The 18,503-nt window shown below is 39.1% G+C and overlaps 1 protein-coding gene across 7 annotated transcripts in view; it reads left to right on the forward strand.

Annotated features, from left to right (window-relative positions):
* Nucleotides 1-18,503, forward strand: part of PRUNE2 (prune homolog 2 with BCH domain) — a 229,750-nt gene that overhangs the window by 186,859 nt on the left and 24,388 nt on the right. For all 7 annotated transcript variants that reach the window (XM_088793194.1, XM_074330577.2, XM_074330579.2 and 4 more), the window contains exons 10-12: nucleotides 5,630-5,709; nucleotides 7,646-7,846; nucleotides 15,323-15,496. In XM_088793194.1, the coding sequence (XP_088649320.1) occupies nucleotides 5,630-5,709; nucleotides 7,646-7,846; nucleotides 15,323-15,496 (455 nt within the window). The remainder of the gene's footprint in view (nucleotides 1-5,629; nucleotides 5,710-7,645; nucleotides 7,847-15,322; nucleotides 15,497-18,503) is intronic.

An 18,503-nucleotide genomic window follows, 5' to 3' on the forward strand; every position in this document is an offset into this window, starting at 1 on the left:
CTCAGATGGTTTTTCCCTGGTGTAGTTTATAGTGTTTGTTGTTGTTGTTTTTTTTGGGGGGGGCGTATTTTGGCGTGAGCTCATCTTTCCGAGGGTCTTTTTCTATTTCCTAAGTAGATTTCCAGTGAATCCTAGATTGCAAAAGTAGCACTACCAATTAGTTTCACATTTGATTCTTCTGGAACCCTAGAGCTCTAAGTCTTCAATGGTCTTAGATGGACCATTGGATTTCCCAATCTTGGACTAACCTGGATTTCCTGCATCATTCAGGTAATATAAATTGACTTTGATTTCCTGCATTATTCAGGTAATATAAATTGAGATATGCTTGACACACAATTAGGGTCTCTAACTCTCCTAGGTTGCTTTTGATTTCCACCCAAGATTCCAGGCAGGCCATGCTTTCCAAGACCAGAAGATAGCTGGTTCTCATCCCGTTTTCACTAAGATGGCAATTCTTTAAGATTCAGGGCCTTATTTAAAAAGTTCAGGTCTAGGGGTGGCTGGTTATGTCATTTGGTTAGAGTGTGATGCTGGTAGCACCAAGATTGCCGGTTCTACCCCTTCATGGGCCACTGTGAGTGTCGCCCTCCTTAAAAAAAGTTCAGGCCTAGGACTTCTTCTAGTACCTAGAGATCACTTCTCCTGTAGAGTCCTAAGGCCTACGTCCAGTCTGTAAACACTGTGGGCTACCGTCCCTTCAGCTGTGTAGAATAACTCTTTGGGCAGAATAACTCTTCCGGCACTTGGCAATTTCCCTTGGCTTCTTTCAATTTATATTAATTACTTTTGGGGTGTTCTATCTTATGTATCATTTCTTTGTGTTTATAATGGTACATGGCATTATACCTTGCCAGACACTTTCTAATCTCTCTTTTTTTTTCTTTAGTAAAGAGAGAAAGTCTCAGAGTGAAAGCCCAGGGGGTTCTACCTTGAATTTAACAGCTTTGTTTTGTTTTTATCATATTTCATTTATATGACTATTTTTTTTAGGCAAGTTATTCTAAGTTTCCCTATATACTGGTAATACAAACCATCCTTTCAAAATAAATTTACTTAACTAAAATAAGTCAATTTAAAGAAAAACATTAGACAAATTTGCAAGTGCTAGATGCCTATGAAAAAACCATAAAGGTGACATATTACTACTCATTTTTATGGAATAATTGAAAGTATTTAATACCCTTTCTAGCTCTTGTCCCCATTTTTAAAAATGTTCTTTTGTGCTTTAGCAACCCAAACAAGAAGATGTGTATTATTAACATAAGCCTGGGTTGAGAATATGAGAAATGGGTTACCCAAATTAGGGCACAGTGTGAGTCAGATATTCCCGTCAAAAAAAACAATAAAGGGCAGCTGAACTAGTCAGAATGGGCTAGATTAGGATGTGGTAACAAAGAAACCCAACATCTCAGAGCAAACCACAACAAAAATCCCTTTCTTGTTCACATATGAGATCTGACAAGTTTGCCAACTTGCAGCAATGCTGATGATAACCTTTTTTGATGTCAGAGGGATTATTCATTATGAATTTGTACTAACTGGACAAACAGTTAACCAAGTTTACTATTTGGAAGTGCTGAAAACGCTGTGTGAAAAAGTTAGACGACCTGAACTTCTTGCCAACAATTCATGTCTCTTGCATCACGACAGTACACCAGTTCACACAACACTGTCTGTGATGGAGTTTTTAGCCAGTAAACAAATAACTGTATTGGAACACCCTCCCTACTCACCTGATCTGGCCCCCAATGACTTCTTTCTTTACCCGAAGATAAAGGAAATATTGAAAGGAAGACATTTTGATGACATTCAGAACATCAAGGGCAATATGACGACAGCTCTGATGGCCATTCCAGAAAAAGAGTTCCAAAGTTGCTTTGAAGGGTGGACTAGGTGCTGGTGTTGGTGCATAGTTTCCCAAGGGGAGTACTTCAAAGGTGACCGTAGTGATATTCAGCTATGAGGAATGTAGCACTGTTTCTAGGATGAGTTCGCGAACTTAATTGTCCTACCTCATATCCCACAAGCTTTAGTCAGGGCCTTTGCCCCTCACAGTAACTCGCTCACAGCCTACCAGAGCCCTTCCACAGCCAGAAAGGCTGGGAAGACTGCATTGCACTTGCTCCTAATTCTTCTGACCAGAAGTGACCCCTGCCACTCCCACTCTCATTTCATTTGTCAAAGCAAGTCATGCAGTCACCCTAATTTCAAAGGAGAGCAGAAAAGTATAATTTTACCATGTGACCCAAAGGCCAAGATCCAGAAATATTTGATGAACTATTTAGTTTATGATTATAAATTATCGGACAAACAAACAGTTCTGTATTCCGTCCTCTAGATGGAGACGTGGAGCTGAGCGTCTGTTTGGGAGGTCAGCCATAGTACAGTCAGTTTCGTGTTTACAACTCCTTCAGCCTCTTTGGTAGCTCCATCCCTACACAGAAACCCCAAACTAACTAGTTGCTATGGCTAGATAAGGTGAAATACTTCCCTTTACACTGGATTGATTTGTTACCTAATAGATCCCGAGAGGCTTCCGTTACTGATTGTAAAACTCCATCCTGCTCAATCACCGAGTACTCTGTTTGACCATTTCATTTCTACAAATATTTAAGGAGCTAATGTATGAATGTGGTTGAAGTATTTATAACCAGTGCAACTTGGGTTTCTCTTAGGTGTGCCTCTGGGCTATTCTGGTTCAGCTTACCTCTCTGTCCCTGGGGTTTCCTAAAATATCCCGATGGCCTTCTGCAATATCCATGGGTTTATGAAAGTGCCTCTCCTCTAATCACCCCATCACAGCCATCAGCTTTTCCCTTCCCCCATGCATGCCACCACTGACTTTCTAGCACCTTCTTGACAGGGTGTCTGCTCTGTGTTGCAAAGGAGTATTGAGAGACAAAGACTCTATTCACTAACTTCAGTGAGTTCAGGGGCACTTACGGGCTCTATGGAGATTTGTGCAGTACTGAAATTTTCCCTTACTTGGGCTACTACCCAAATTATAGTAACTGTAATCATGTTTTGTCCAACCATGACACATACTTGAATTATTAATAAATCACATCCTTTATTATGTGTAAAATGAGGGAATGTAATACTTTAAACTCACTCAATGCTTTATAATTTACAGAGTATTTTTATATTCATATGCATTATATTTATTCTCCACAGTCACTGTGATGTTAGATATTTATCTCCATTTAAAAATCCCAAAAATGGTCAGCTAATTTTCTCAGTGTTAATCAGTTTGTCAGTACTAACAGGGGAACTATAACCTAGAAGTATAACCTCATATCTAGGACTCTTTCAATAATTCCATGATGTTGCCCATAACTTACAAACATTAACAAAACCTACAAAAATTTAAGACTGATACTATCTAGCTATTTAAAAACTCTTCATCTTTATTTTGAATTAAAGGCCATCACCCTTATGTGCTCTGTCAGGCAGGAAGCGATATGATGATGTCATTTTTTTTTCCGTTGACTCATAGACAGAGTACTAGAAAAAATAATGTACATGGACATTCAGGGTATTTGAAGCTGGATAATTCAATCCAACACTTATTTATCAGGTTTTTTACTTCTACCAGGTGCTAGAGACATAATAGTAAAGCAGACAGGTATGGATCCTGTCCTCATGGTTTCAAGGCTAATGGAAAAGACAATTATAATAGGTGGCAAAAAGAACTATAATAATAATAAATAACAATTTTTTCTTTCAGTGTTATTTTCAGGCATTGCATATTCTCCCTCGTTTTTTGGTGAGGAAACTGAATAACTTGCCATAAATTACAGTTCTAACACAGTAAGTGATAGAATTAAGGTTTGCATCCAGATGGTCTTAACAGCAGCGTTTTGCCACTTTACAGGTACTGCAGGGTTGGTATCAAGGAAAACATACACAGATCATTTCAGATGACAGGGGATCAAGGAAATCTGAAAAATTGCAGCACCATGGAAAACCCAGGTGTCCATCCCTCTGGATCCCAAGACTTTCAAAGGCCTTCTCTTTGCTCACTACTCCCACCTCTATTACTGGACAATTTGGTTTGTTGCCACCCAGTATGCTGTATCTCTGCTAGGCAGAGGTCATCCTGTTCCTGCCGATGCATTACTTCCTTCGACTCGCACACCAACCTTATGCTCACTGTTTTTCCTCTAGGGTGGATTCATTTTAGAGAACATGCAGGGTAGAAGCCACAGCAACTGTATGGAGAAAGAAACTCCCTGAGGTTGTTTGTGAAGGGGTCTGTAGTGTTGGTGGGTAAGGAAGCAGGCATTACTTCTCTCAGGGGAGCAGCACTGAGTTATTGGTGACAGTCATTATTTTAACGCCATTGTCCCATCTCCACCACAAGAATGAGGTTGGTCTATTGTGTTCCCCTGTATCCTTACCACATAGTAGACACAGAATACATATTTGTGGAATAAAGGCAGCAAGTACAATTACCACTAGAGACATAGAATTTTGTTTTTATCATAGGAGCGCTTTATTGATTATAAGGGGTTTGACTTGGATCCTGGAGAAACTCATCATCCACATGAGCACACTCTAAACGTTTGGAGACCCAGATTGAAGTGGAGAGAAGTCTCAGTAAGAGAGAAAAGGAGGGACTAAATTTAGAACTTTAACACAAAGGTTTATCACGTTTAAGTTTAGATTAGTGCCAACATCGCAAGGATTCATCCTAGATGAGTGAAATTATGTGACGTCACCAAGAATAAAAATATATTATCATGATGAATGGGGATTTACTAAATGAGGGATGGAAGATGAAAATAAGTCAGTGGGAGTTGACTGTGAGTGGTGGTCAGCTTCCTCCAAAGGCATATAGATTTGTCACAATTTTCTCCAGTATTTTCCAATTCCCTGCCACTTGTCTTACCCAGTGGGCTAATATAAATGGGCTTGGGCTTGGCACCGATTAGAGAGAAGAGATGGTAACTCATGACCAGAACCATCTTTATCAATGTGTAATTCACAATAATATTTAACAGCCGAATACAATAATTTTTTAAATTTTCAAAGAATTAAGGAAAATAATGTAAGTTGGTGCCTTCTCAGGAATGTTAGGGACTTTACAGTCATTGCTTAACCTTTCAACAACTCAATGAGGTAGGTGGTATGTCCCTATTTTACAAATAAAGAGAGTGAGACCAGCCAGGTATGCTTTCCTCTGCCCATAGCAGTTTAAGTAACATGCTCCAATTTACACAGAGGAAGAGATCTATACAAAATCAGGTCTGTCTTTACTCCAAAACACATATATTGCCTCTTTTGTTGAAAAATATATATACGTATTAAATGCCCCCATAAGTATATAGTATTAGCTATTTGCTTTTCCTGTTTCTGAGTTTTTTACTTGGGGTGTGTTTACTTATGTGAGCTGGTGGAAGTGACTTGTTGCATGCACAGAGTAAAACTGGTGTCCCCAGTTCTCATTCACAGTAACTGCAGGAAATCTTTGTTCCAATTTGGGGCCACTTACAACGGATTCAGTACACATACTTGGTGTGTTTCAAATGAATTAAAAGTATTATCCTGGAATCTCGGGGCTTCCTTTTCAAAGAAAATTACCCCCCACACAGTGTTTTACATTCTTTGCTTTGCTTTCTTCCAGACTACTGTCAGAGGATGTAGGAATGGATGTCCCCTTTGAGGAGGGAATGCTGAGTCCCAGTGCTGCAGACATGAGGCCTGGTGAGAGGAGAATTTGGTCATTTCCTTCAGCGGGATTCTATATTCACATACTTTCATTATTCAGTGAGAGAACCATTTCCTGTGCATCTCACTTGTGATTTCAGTGATACAAGTGAAGAGAGAGAGAGAAAAAAAAAAAAATATGTGCAAGGAAGGCATTCAGCTCGATTTGGTTCATTTCAGAGTTGACGTGAATATGAACGCTCACTAGTGTGGGCCACTGTTTATATCCCGTGCCACAGCCTTATCTGCCGGTGCTTTCGATTCCTGTGACACCTGGCTGCTGTATATCAGAACACCAAATTCTAACTAACAACTAAGTTCACCCAATGTATACATAAGTGTGAGAATGTTTACAATTAGAAATGTGATATCAAGAAGGCTCAGTATCCTGATTATTTAAAAAAAAAAAAAAGGAAAGAAAAAGAACCCTATACTCCAAGGGTTTACAACCCAAGGCATATACAAAAAGGAATTTTAAAATTTCTGTTGCGATCTACATGACTCCGACTTTGTACTAAGGTCACTCCTTTGCACTGTACCAGCTTCAGGATCATACCAAGATCCTGAACTCTATAATGGAGTAGGAAGAAGGGAGTCAATATGTTTTTCTGTCCAAGCATTGAAAGTGCGTTGTTCAAAGCACTAGTCATGTGACATAATTATTTTTAAATGTTCTCTAGCGAAGTAAGCATGGTAGCCCCTGTATGTCTACTCCGCTCTTCAAAGCTCACAATACACTTTGAATAATAAAGGCACCAAAGCTATGGGTATCCTATATGATAGCAGTTAGCCACCTGTGGCTATTTAAATTAATTAAAATTTAAAATAAATTTGGAAAGTTCAATTCTTCAGTTGCACTATCTTCATGTCAAGTGCTCAAAATTTGTTATCACTGCAAAAAATTATTTTGGATAGTACTTCTTTGAGAATTCCTGTAATACAGAAATCCATTGTTTTTCAAACTTACTGGTCAATAGAAACTGTTTTCAGATAATACATAAAAACATTGCATGGAGCACAGTTTGGGTTATGTTCTATACTGGGGGGAAAAAATCTTAGTGACAAAGAAACAATGTCACTTTCATCCGGACATGACCAGAGTTAGAATTCCAGAATTGAGAGCTATATCAGGTGGTCTTCAAAATACTTTGTGACAAGGTATCCTGCAATGATGCCCTGAATTGAACATTTCTATTTTGAGGCTATCACTGCCATTGTTTAGTTGGGATCAACTTGGTTATAAATGACTTCTCCAGCTCTGCTTCTGTTAAGTGAAAGTCACATTAGTGACAAGATGCATATTACAGTGAAAGTATAGGAACTACTTCCATGAGCCTTAACATAAGATTGTCAGTTATGGTATGGGAACCAACATGAAGTAATATTGGCATAAAAGGTAGTGGCTCCTTGGTTAAACAATGTAATCTGGGAGGCGACCTCAGCTTCATTAAAAATAAATACAGAAAGAATGCCAGGCAAAGAGAGGTCACTGCACACCATACACAGAGTTGTCAGAAACTGAAGAAAAGTATTTTGGGAGTGTCTGTGAACATAACTTCTATTCCATAGAAGTAAAGGTTACATGAGCTGTTATAAGATACATATAAGCTTAACTGTTTTTCTTATGCAATGTGCAATGTGAAAATTCAATTCAATATTCTATCAATTTCAAGTTCTCAAACCTGAACAGGGCAGTTCTAAAAGCTAGTTCTGTGCCTATTTAACAATGGCTCCCATTTCCTGTTTCTATATGACCAGGGCTGATGGGTCTGGGGCAAGCCAGTACTGAGGCCTCCTGATCAAGAAGAGGGTCCCGATTCCATATGAGGATTGTTAGCAGGTCTTTGCTGAAAGGACCTTAAAAATGTTTTTGCACTCTTGACAGCCATGCATATGGTCAATTCTTAATGTTGTTATTCTTTATCTTCTTTAGAACCTCCTAATTCTTTGGATCTTAATGGCACTCATCCTCAGAGAATCAAGCTCACAGCCCCAAATATCAGTCTTTCTCTGGACCAAAGTGAAGGGTCTGTTCTCTCTGATGATAACCTGGACAGTCCAGATGAAATTGATATCAATGTGGATGAACTTGATACCCCCGATGAAGCAGATTCTTTTGAGTACACTGGGCATGGTAAGTTGCCAAGTTGGCAAGACCAAAGTTATGTGAAAAGTGAAAGATTATCTAAGTGGCATTAATAACAAACCTCCCATTTTGTTGCGGTGGCAATTTTCTGTGATTTCTAGAAGCTTTTGTTTGTATTTCAGCTCATAGGAGGCTCTGACAGTTTAGATCTTGGCAGAACAGGTATGATTCACAGAGGTGACACATAGCCATTGCTGTTTTCTTAAACCCCGACTCTACAGCAGGCCCTGTGCTAGGTGCTAGTGTTAAAGGAAAATTGTTACGTGCTCTGTTATAAGAAAATTGGAGCTGAATCTGCAGACAAAGAGAATTTAATCTGGAAGATTTTAATCTGGAAGATTAAATTTGAAGCAGAGAAATCAGAGTTTACTAATTTCTTTGTTCAAGCTCCCACTGTTTGGAATGGTCTTCCCCCCAGATCCTTTCCTGGCTGTTTCCTTCTCTTTATTCAGAGCTTAATCAGATGTCACCTCATCACTGAGGCCTTCCTTGACCTCCATAATCAAAGGCTCTCCCCATCCTTACCCCCATCACCCAGTCACTCTCTGCTCTGTATTCATTTTATTTTCTATGTGTCACTAATTGAAATCGTATCATTTCACTCTTTGTTTGAAGTTTATCTTTCTTTTCCCACTAGAATGTCTGCTCCATGAGGGCAGGGACTTGATTATGTTTGTTGTTATACTGCTGATAAAGTAGGAAGGAAGGAAGGATGGAATGGGGTGTGGTGGGGGAAGAAAAAAAAGGGAGAAAACTAAAAGCTGCTGAATCAAATACAGACACTCCTGATATGAATATCAATCTCATTTTAGTTATTTCTGTCGCTCCACAGTGAAATTGGATTTGTTAAGAAATATGGATAAATACAAAGCATTTACTTTTTAAAAATGGCATGTAGTTTCTGTTTTACAGGGTGACATTCTCTGACTTTATCATGTTTGAAATTGGAAGTAAGAGAATCCTGGCCACAGCTATTGCTTTGATACATTGTAAAAATTCTTCTTAAAATTAAAATTTTTCTTCAAAAATTTTTTTAAATCTTTAAAATTGCTTAAAAGAAATATCACCAATAAATGAATGCTGCCCTGACTTTTAGAGCCATCCTAATTCCAGGAGTGTTGTTCGTAGGAGAATATAATTAGGAAATTCATCAAATTAGTGAATTAATTCATCCAATGGTCATTGAGCCACTGAGGCCACAAGCAAAATCAGCACTGATTAAGACCCTGCCTTCACCAAGTTTAGTAAGGCTTTATCTCAAGCTGAAAAAATGGAAGTGACTAAACTACTTGCTCTACAGTTTATTGTGTTTTAAGTGAAGATTTTATATTGCATTTTTGTCATGTTTTTGAATTTCTATAATTATTTGGATATTTGACCCTGTAGGTTGAAATGCACAAATAAGAGGCAAAAGAAGGTCTTTAATTAATTCATATTTCTTTTCTACCATCACTGAGACTCTTCCCCAGCCTCTCCATCCATCCCAGCTGCCCCCAGCTGCCCCAGCCTTTCTCCTGCTAATATAATATATTCTCACATGTAAGAATCACGCTTTGATTTACAATTCCACAGAAGACAGCTGTGGCATGACCCTGCTAGTTCCTTCCTCTCCTCCCCTGTACTTTCCTGTCGCTCTGGAGAGCTGTATCACACCACATCTGAACCTTTATTTTTATAAAGAGTAAAACTGCCAAGCAAAGTGGCAGTGGCTGAGCAAACTGGTAATTAAAGCTGCCACTTGCTGACATAGTTCTTTTTATTTCATCGATACAGTTATGTCGAAAGAACCAGTTTAACAGCCACCACACCCCTACTTTTAGGTCTTAAACTCAAAGGACAAAATGTTAATGTAAGTTGAATTTTACAGTCCACCCTGATTTTCAAACAAAAGATGTATGTTGAGACACTGTTTTAAACAAAAACATTAAACATTGAAAACACAAACTACATCTGAACAGCTATATTTTATTAACATGGAGACATGAATAACTGTTAAAGAGGGATAGAATACGATGTATGAAATAAATGTTTGAAAGCTGCATATTTTTTGGTTTTTTTATGTGAATATTTTGAATTAGGCATATACATTTAAAAAAATGGAGTTTTTAAAGCACAGTGTTTCAAAAGTATTTGGTCAGTAATCTGTTTTATTTAACGAACACTTTCATAGTGCTTGCTATGTGCCAGAATCTGTGCTAAATGCTTTAAAAATATTAATTATTTGAATCCTTATATCAACTCTCTGAATAGGTATTATATTTCTCCCTTTTAAGATGAGAACACTGAGGCACAAAATCTTAGGTAATTTACCTAAGGTCACATAGCTAGTAAATGTCTGAGCCAGCACTCAAGGCCTGAGTTGTCCTCAACTCAGGGATCATGCGGCTTCTTCATAAATATGCTGACAATGAACAGAAGGTCTTTCAGTAGATTAGGCTAAAGTACCTGAAGCCAAGCCTGATAGCTCCCCCACTCACCTTTATGCACCCTTTATCCAGCCATTGGCAAGACTTGAGGGCTCTTACTTTACCAAGGCCTAATAAAGGAATTTCATGCCATTTTCCTGTTTCACGCAGTAGTTGATAACCAAACATTACTGTCAGGTTATATGCTCACAATGTGATTTTGCTTATGAAAAATTTTTGAATTTCACTATCATCAAAAGATGTTCAATTGGTCTTTATTTCCAAGCAATTTTCTTTAATTATTGTGTTTAAATAGTTGGAAAATATCATTCAAAGTACCAATATAATCAAGGCTTGATTTCTTTTGATAAATACAAGTGCCTAAGATACCAGAAATATGTAGATAGTGAAGGACTTAGGAGGTCAGTCTTTCTATTAAGGGAGATCTGAGATTTTTCTTTTTAATGCTTTATTATACTAATCTTAGAAACTTAAATATATCCAAAGGTCAGAAAAGATAATGAACGAATTCTGTTTTCCAAACCAACTGCAAAGTTATTTTTACCATAACTCAGATCTCAGCAAAGGCATTTAATAAGATAAATGGAAAAATGATAAAGAATTTTAGCCTGACTATTTCTGATAAGAATGTTATAAGAAATACTCATGTGCACTTGTATATTCTTTTCTTCTTAGGTGATGTTTAATGGCCTTATTTAAGTTATCTTTTCTGAAACTAGCTCCTAATGACAGAGTTTTCTCTGTAATAAGGTACCCAACATTTTTTGCCAGATAATCTGGGAGTCACTTTATTTAACTTCCCTATCTACAATCTACTATTTTCACAGCCTGCGGGAAAGCAGCTTATAAAATCAATTCTATGTTTTAACTCTGCATATAAACTAACCAAGTGTTAAGCTTATTTTATTTTACCCACAAGCAACCATAATGGTGTGGTCTAAAAGGATGATTTTTTTTTTGGTACTTTTGTATGCTTAGTGTTTATATTTAAATTTATTGCCTGACTGCTCTTTGTCACACACACAAAAATTTTTTTTAAAGACTTCTTAACTGTCTTCCTCTAATAAGGAAAAGTTCAAACATCATGTCTTGTAAGGTTATGTACATGATCAGTGCAAGATCACAGAAGCTAGTCACCTATCACCGATGTGTGTTCCTCTGCTGGAACATGGTCATCTCTAGTTAGTCCCTAATGACACCAACAGTGGATTCCCCACGGTGGTTCATATAGCACAGGACATTCAAGAGCTCATGTACTAAATCATTTCACAAACGACAAGAGAAAAATGTTCAAGTTGCTTTCTCCCCTGTGTAACAGAGCTTAATTGACTTCAACAGTTGCCACGGAGAAAAATTTGCTATTGAGAAAAGGAGACAGAGAAAATCAAGCATTTCTTAGTGAAGAAGGCGTGAAACCAAAAATTAAATCTGGAGGGCCTGGGGGATAGAGAGTTAAATGAGACCTGAAATTTTTCAAAATAGTGACAAAATGATGGCTAGGGGGAGGATCGTAATTTATAGTTATAGCAGAAGAATTATTAAGATTGGGAGGATATTGCTAATTCAAGGAATGAAATAAAGCTATCTTTACTTTTTATTAACTGACCTATTGTTGACTTCTAGACATGAGCACCATAAGAGAATTTACTGTACCTCTAGCCCTTAAATAATTTCTTTTCCCCATTTATGGCGCCCATCAAAGGTGGGGAAGGAGCAGGAGCTCCAGCAACTGGCCAGCGCCCACCATCTGAAACATTAGCATAATGACATTAACATGTCATTAAAAAGGTCCAGCCACAAACTTTTATGCTAAAATGAACAATAATGCTGTTTTTAGAAATAAAGTTTAGGAAAGTGTTTTTGTGTGTGTGCACATACATACTTTTAAGTAGAGGTGTCCTTTCTTACTGTGATACAATAATCAAAAAACATAGACAAAAGTGAACAGTCAATGATATAAAATATATTTCTATTTGAAAAAAGTACAAATGTAAAAAGTAAGCATGAGACAGGAAAATAATTGTAATACATGACAAAGTGCTATGTAAAGAGCTCTAAAAAATGAAGAAGGACAACAGAAAAGGGACCTAATAGGTGCTCCCTGTCAGTAAGAGAAATAAACGTAAATAGCCAATAAACACTTAAAAAGTATCACCTGCGGGCTGGCCTGGTGGCTCAGGCGGTTAGAGCTCCATGCTCCTAACTCCGAAGGCTGCTGGTTTGATTCCCACATGGGCCAGTGGGCTCTCAACCACAAGGTTGCTGGTTCAATTCCTCTAGTCCCGCAAGGGATGGTGGGCTCCGCCCCCTGCAACTAAGATTGAACACAGCACCTTGAGCTGAGCTGCCGCTGAGCTCCCGGATGGCTCAGTTGGTTGGAGTGCATTCTCTCAACCAACCACAAGGTTGCCGGTTTCAACTTCCGCAAGGGATGGTGGGCTGCACCCCCTGCAACTAGCAACAGCAACTGGACCTGAAGCTGAGCTGCGCCCTCCACAACTAAGATTGAAAGGACAACAACTTGACTTGGAAAAAAGGCCTGGAAGTACACACTGTTCCCCAATAAATTCCTGTTCCCCTTCCCCAATAAAATCTTAAAAAAAAAAAAAAAAAAGTATTACCTGCTGTAATTATTAAAGAAATACAAATTAAAACAAAAAAGAGACGGTTTCACCCTAAATTGTCACGGATTAAAAACTTTGATAACCTCCAGTGTTTCTGCCAGTGTGAGGAAACAGTAACTCTCATGTATTATGGTGCGATATATTCAATGCAAAAATGTCCGTAAAACCCTTAAGTGCCTATACCTTCTGATCCAGCATTCTACTGCTAGAAATTTAGCCTATATCCATAGGCTGTACAAGAGAATTATTGAAGCAAATTATTGAAGCAAAATATTTCTAAGGAACAACAACAACAAAATGGAATTAAAGTAGTTTTCCATCACTATGGGATTGCTAAACTAAAAGACATCAATAAAATGGAATTCTGTAGGTCTATTTTTAAAACGAGCAGGGTTTATATTCGTTGAACTGCAAAGAAGACTATATTATTAGGCAAGAGCACATTATTGAACAGTATGTGTAGAACATGCAGAATATATGGAATAAGCATACATTTTGGGAAAAAGTATGTGTGTACATGCACATAGAAAGAATACACATCAAACAATGGGTGAGAGTGGCATTGGCAATTTTTGCTGTTTTCATGAACAATTTCTGTATTGTTTGCACTTTTATTAGTGTGTTTTACTTTTATAATCCAAGAAAACAAACAAACCTGAAACAACAGAATACAGTGTACAAACACTTTTTTTAAAAAACAAAGTAGCCTCATTAAAAGGCATGCAAAAAACAAGACAAAACAAACCCACACAGATCACCGGAGCCAAGTTAGAGCAGGCCAGAGTCCCAAGCAGGATGAAGAGGGGTTTGTGGATGTTAAGTTCATTGCAGGGGAGAGCATGTGTGTACAGGGACAACAAATGACAAACCCACATCAGAGCCCAGAGTTTTGAGGGCACACAGACCAGATGGAAAATAGGGTCCTGGGAAGTGAGCTAAGATGAGCATTCAAGGGCCCTAACCCAAGTAGAACGGGAGAAGCAGGAAGGGATTCCATAGGCAGATGGATGGATTTGCACCTGACTGCAGTTCTTGATCTGAAGCCAAAGGTTGCTGCTTTCCGTCCTTGTGGAATCTTCCGGAACATAATGGCTTTGTTGTGGCTCCCTTACAGATTACCAGTATTTCCAGGAGCTTGTCCAAGCTTTACTTACCCACTCATCCTCCAAATTTTTATTGAGTACTCTGTGGTGGTTTCCAAGCTAAGTGTGGAGTGGAGGTGGATATTAAAAGTAATTCAGGTATACTTTCTTAGCCCAAGTTCCTTTCACAGTCTCATAGTAAAATTCAAAGTGTAATGTGATAGCTTAGAAGGGCAGAAAAGGTAAGAGTTTGCTTACTAACTCTGTGACCTGAAGTAATTACTTCAGAGCTAGTTTTTGTCTCTGTGTCATAGCTATTATAATACCTACTACGGCATCTGATACATGGTAGCTACTTCATAGAGTATTGCTATTATTATTATATCAAAGTCCCATAAAAATAATACAAATACAGTACAGTGTAAGTCAAAGGTCATTTCCCATGAATGAAAAGATAAGAATGATAATATCTCACAAAATTATTTTGAAAGTTATAAATACTCTTTTCCTTCAAATTACTTAAATGTTGTTAAACTCTGCTAGTACTTGAAGTGAAAAATGGAAACAATTGCTACTTATTCTTTAAAAGTCTTAACATGGTTGCTTTTTCTGGATGCACCAGAGTGATAAGTAAATTTCTCCCCAAGGTGCTCAGTGGGCTTTTTTATTGCCTTATGTACCCACAGATAGGAGTCTTGAGAATTCTTAGCCTTGGAATGTTTCTGGTCTACAAAGTTATTTGTTTCTTGTTTATTATAAAATCTTTCTGTAGCATATTTTTGAAAAATCCACAGGAAGTAATATCAAATTTATGCCCAATGTGCTCCCATCAGGGAAAGGTGGTCAGCTCCATTGTAAGAGACTTAGAGCAGGAATCTAGGCTAGCGATATCATCAAGATACTAAGCTATGGGCCCCCAAAATACTCTGGGCACTCAGGATAAGCCAGGAAATGTAGTGCAAGGAAAACCAGATTATCTAGGTCTGATAAATAGCCTTTCAGCCCATTAGACAGGCCTGCGGTCTTCAACCTGTATGATCAAGGATGAATTGGTACCAGACTATACCCTCTTGGACCACTACTGACACAAAGCAGCTCTAGCCCGGTGTCTATCCCCACCCTCAGCTTGGCCTTAGCAATGGATTTGGTTGTTCTGTCAGTAATAGACTTCACTGAGTGTCTTTTATGTGGTCAGGATGGTGTTAAGCTCTATAAGAGTTATACAAAACAGGGAATTCATCAAGTTCACTCTGCCAGGAAACAGCTGGTTGTTGAACTTCTTGAACTGTAAAGGTCTTGCTCCTTCAGCCCTGCTCTATGTTTCATTTCCAGAGGATCCTACAGCCAACAAAGATTCTGGCCAAGAGTCAGAGTCTATTCCAGAATATACAGCAGAAGAGGAGCGCGAAGACAACCGGTTGTGGAGGACAGTGGTGATTGGAGAACAAGAGCAGCGGATTGACATGAAGGTCATTGAGCCCTACAGGAGAGTCATCTCTCACGGAGGTAGTCAAGCTCGGTGTGAATCTGGGAAGTGGGGAATGGGCAGCCATATTTTTTTTTTATTAGAAAACGAAACTAGGGTTTTCTGCAGCATGACATCCCAAAGACTCTATTGGGCAATCAATGTTCAGGGGACTGTAAAGCTACGTATATTACCTCATACTCGATTCAGTTAACACTGGAAAGCCTTCTATGGAAAAATAACTTTCCAATGTGAAATGCTTTCCACATTGCGTATCGGATAGCTATGATTTTCTGCATAAATTTCTTGAAATCCATAGTTGTCTAATTTAATAATTTCTGTTCAGAATTCACTTAGGTCGGTTTAGGGTTTAACTAAATAGCTTTTGAGTCCGTACCACCACAGCCTGTAGTAAGGTAACTGAACTGGAGGTGCTTCTAATTATAAAACAGTCTTTTGAATCCTCTTCAGAAGTTTTAGGAAATCTTCTTAGACTGAGGCTTGTCATTTTTTACCTACCTGAAATTGGCTTTTCTGTAAATTCCATGACATCTATGCCTGACAAAAGCCAGTTCCAGTGACACCCTCCATTTGCTTAATGGGGAAGAACGGAGGGAGAAAAGCTGTGTTTTGTATTTCCAATGCTTTCTTGGAGCTCCAGAGCCTTGACTAATTTGGGATTCACAAAAAAGTCAGATGAGCACAAGCAACACATTTAGTGTTGTCAACTTCAGAAAATATAAACGGCTTTTTAATTTTTCTGCTGCATGCACTCCTTTCCTGCAGTCCTGAGGCACCACCCTAACCACTCAGCTGTTCCAGAAAAGTGTAAGCTGACAAGGCAATCGTTGTTCTCTCTTCCTTAACAAGGACAGAGAAATAAGCGTCTGGGCATGACATTAAACGCGTAGCTTTTGTTTTCTAACTAGCAGAAGGACATTTTGTTTTTACAATCAAATTTCCTTCCACCAGCAGATTTTATACTTTCCATGCCATGCATTGCTACCTCCACGTAAGTATCCGGACACCCAGGGAGTCCGACCATGACAGTGAAGGCACATGCCAATATGTGTCCTCATCCATGACCTTCCGTTTTCCTGTCTCACTATTTGACCTGAAATGGTAACATGGCCCAGTGATAGCTGTTGTGGCATGGGGACAGCTTCCTCTGTGGGAAACTTTTCCCATAGCCCTTCAGGATGAGAGCTGGCCTAATCTTGCTGAAGGTGACAGACAACTGGCCAGAGTCAACCCTTTTGTTGTGATGAAAACCACAACCTGAGCATCATTCACATCTTCCCAGGTCACACCTCCTTTGCACCTCCCATCAGGTATTTTTCATTTGTTTGCTTTTGGGAAATGAAAACCAAACAAAGGCCGACTATTAAACTAGCCTGTGCTCATTCTAGAAAGTACAAAAAATGTAGAACAGATAATCCCTATAAAATTTTACCCCTCCGATCTTAAATTAAGAACCCCTTTGTTGTGAAGAAAGCAGGCACACTGCCTCACTGTTCTCCTAAGGCCTCCCATGACTCCAGCAGACTCACCTGTGTGTTCTTTCCACCACAGGGAAGTTAGATGGGCTGAGCAGGTGGGTCTGTTGCCCGAATCCACTGTTGCCACGAGGGTGTGTTATCAGCAGCATACTAGGGTCAGAAAAAGCCCCTGCTTCTGCCTGTCACATTCCTTGTGAAAACGGAGCTGACACCTCGGGGATAACCTGGTTTGCTGTGCCCTCCATCCCTGCCACCTAACACCCCTTGGCATTTACTCCTCTGCGTTCTGTGTTGTGAGCTCAGTTTTTGTCTGTGTGACTGTCCAGTTTGTTTGGAAGAGAAGGTCCCCTTTCCTCACCCAGCTCTGCCTCAGCCTCCCCCAGGCGCTGGCCTGCATGCGTGTGCCTCTGGCTGTACCCATCTGGAACGTTAGCAAGATGCCACCTCTTCCTACACCCTGAACAGTTTCTGTGCTCTGTAAGTAAAGATTGTTCAGATGTTACTTCTAAATTTGTCAAAGCTTTGTCTTCTGTATTGGAAGCTCACACCGCTTTCTTAGACCTTAGTGATGCTAAAACAATGCTCCTTGGTTACCAATCTATTGAATTTGTCATCCTGGCTTCTGATGAGCATTTAAAAAGCAGCACACTGTAGTGAACAAGCAGATCTTGTTTTGGTGTCTTACGTTTTGCTATAAGGAAGTTTTCCCATCTGGGCCAATAGGAAAATACCGACGGTATAGTGCTCTGTGCAGCACAACTTCAAGATGGGGGAGAGTGTGGGCATGACTAAAAGAGCTGCATAAATTAACTGAAAAACAAGGCCTACCAAGTGTCCATACCAGTTGGGAATATCAGTGTGTGAGAGCAGTATTTGGACAAATAATTCAGTCTTCAGCTTTGGTGAACTTTATATGAGTTATTGTCAACAGCCCTGTACACAGTGTACAAAACAGGGTTGAAGACCATCTTTGTCACTAAATAGTCTATGACTTTGGTATATCACTTAATTTATCTGGGCTTCAATGACTTTATCAGTCATAAGAGGGTGATCTCAAAATCACTGTCACCTCCCATGAGCCCCTGAGCACTATTCCTGCCATCTGCTAAAATAAAAAAGTAAAGAGAGGTCTTGGTTGTTTAAATCAGCCAATAGTATGGGATCCATCTGAAACCAGAACTGGCTTTTTTGAACTTGAAGCAGAGATCACATTTAAATGACCAAGGACAGTCACTCCAAAGCATTGTAATATGTAATGAGGAGTTTCCTTTCTTTCTGTCTTTCTTTTTTTTTTTTTTTTACTTCTCTTATTTCATTATAGGAGATTCAGGTAACCTCTGCAGTGTTGCTGGACAAATTATCCGGGAAAGAATGAGGAGAAGAGTTGCAGGCCGGTGTATGTGTGTGTGTATGTTTTGGTTGCGCCTGTGACATCTTTCCTTCTGTCTCCATTCCATTTGCTGGCCAGCAAACTTGTGTTACGTCCCTTTCATGTCTGTTTGTCCTGCCTCAGGTAAGGTCTGCATCACTGCTTCCAAGGGGCTCCGGA

The sequence above is a fragment of the Rhinolophus sinicus genome, chromosome 16, assembly GCF_057876585.1.
Source record: "Rhinolophus sinicus isolate RSI-liver-muscle chromosome 16, RSI-T2T, whole genome shotgun sequence".
Lineage (NCBI taxonomy): Eukaryota > Metazoa > Chordata > Mammalia > Chiroptera > Rhinolophidae > Rhinolophus > Rhinolophus sinicus.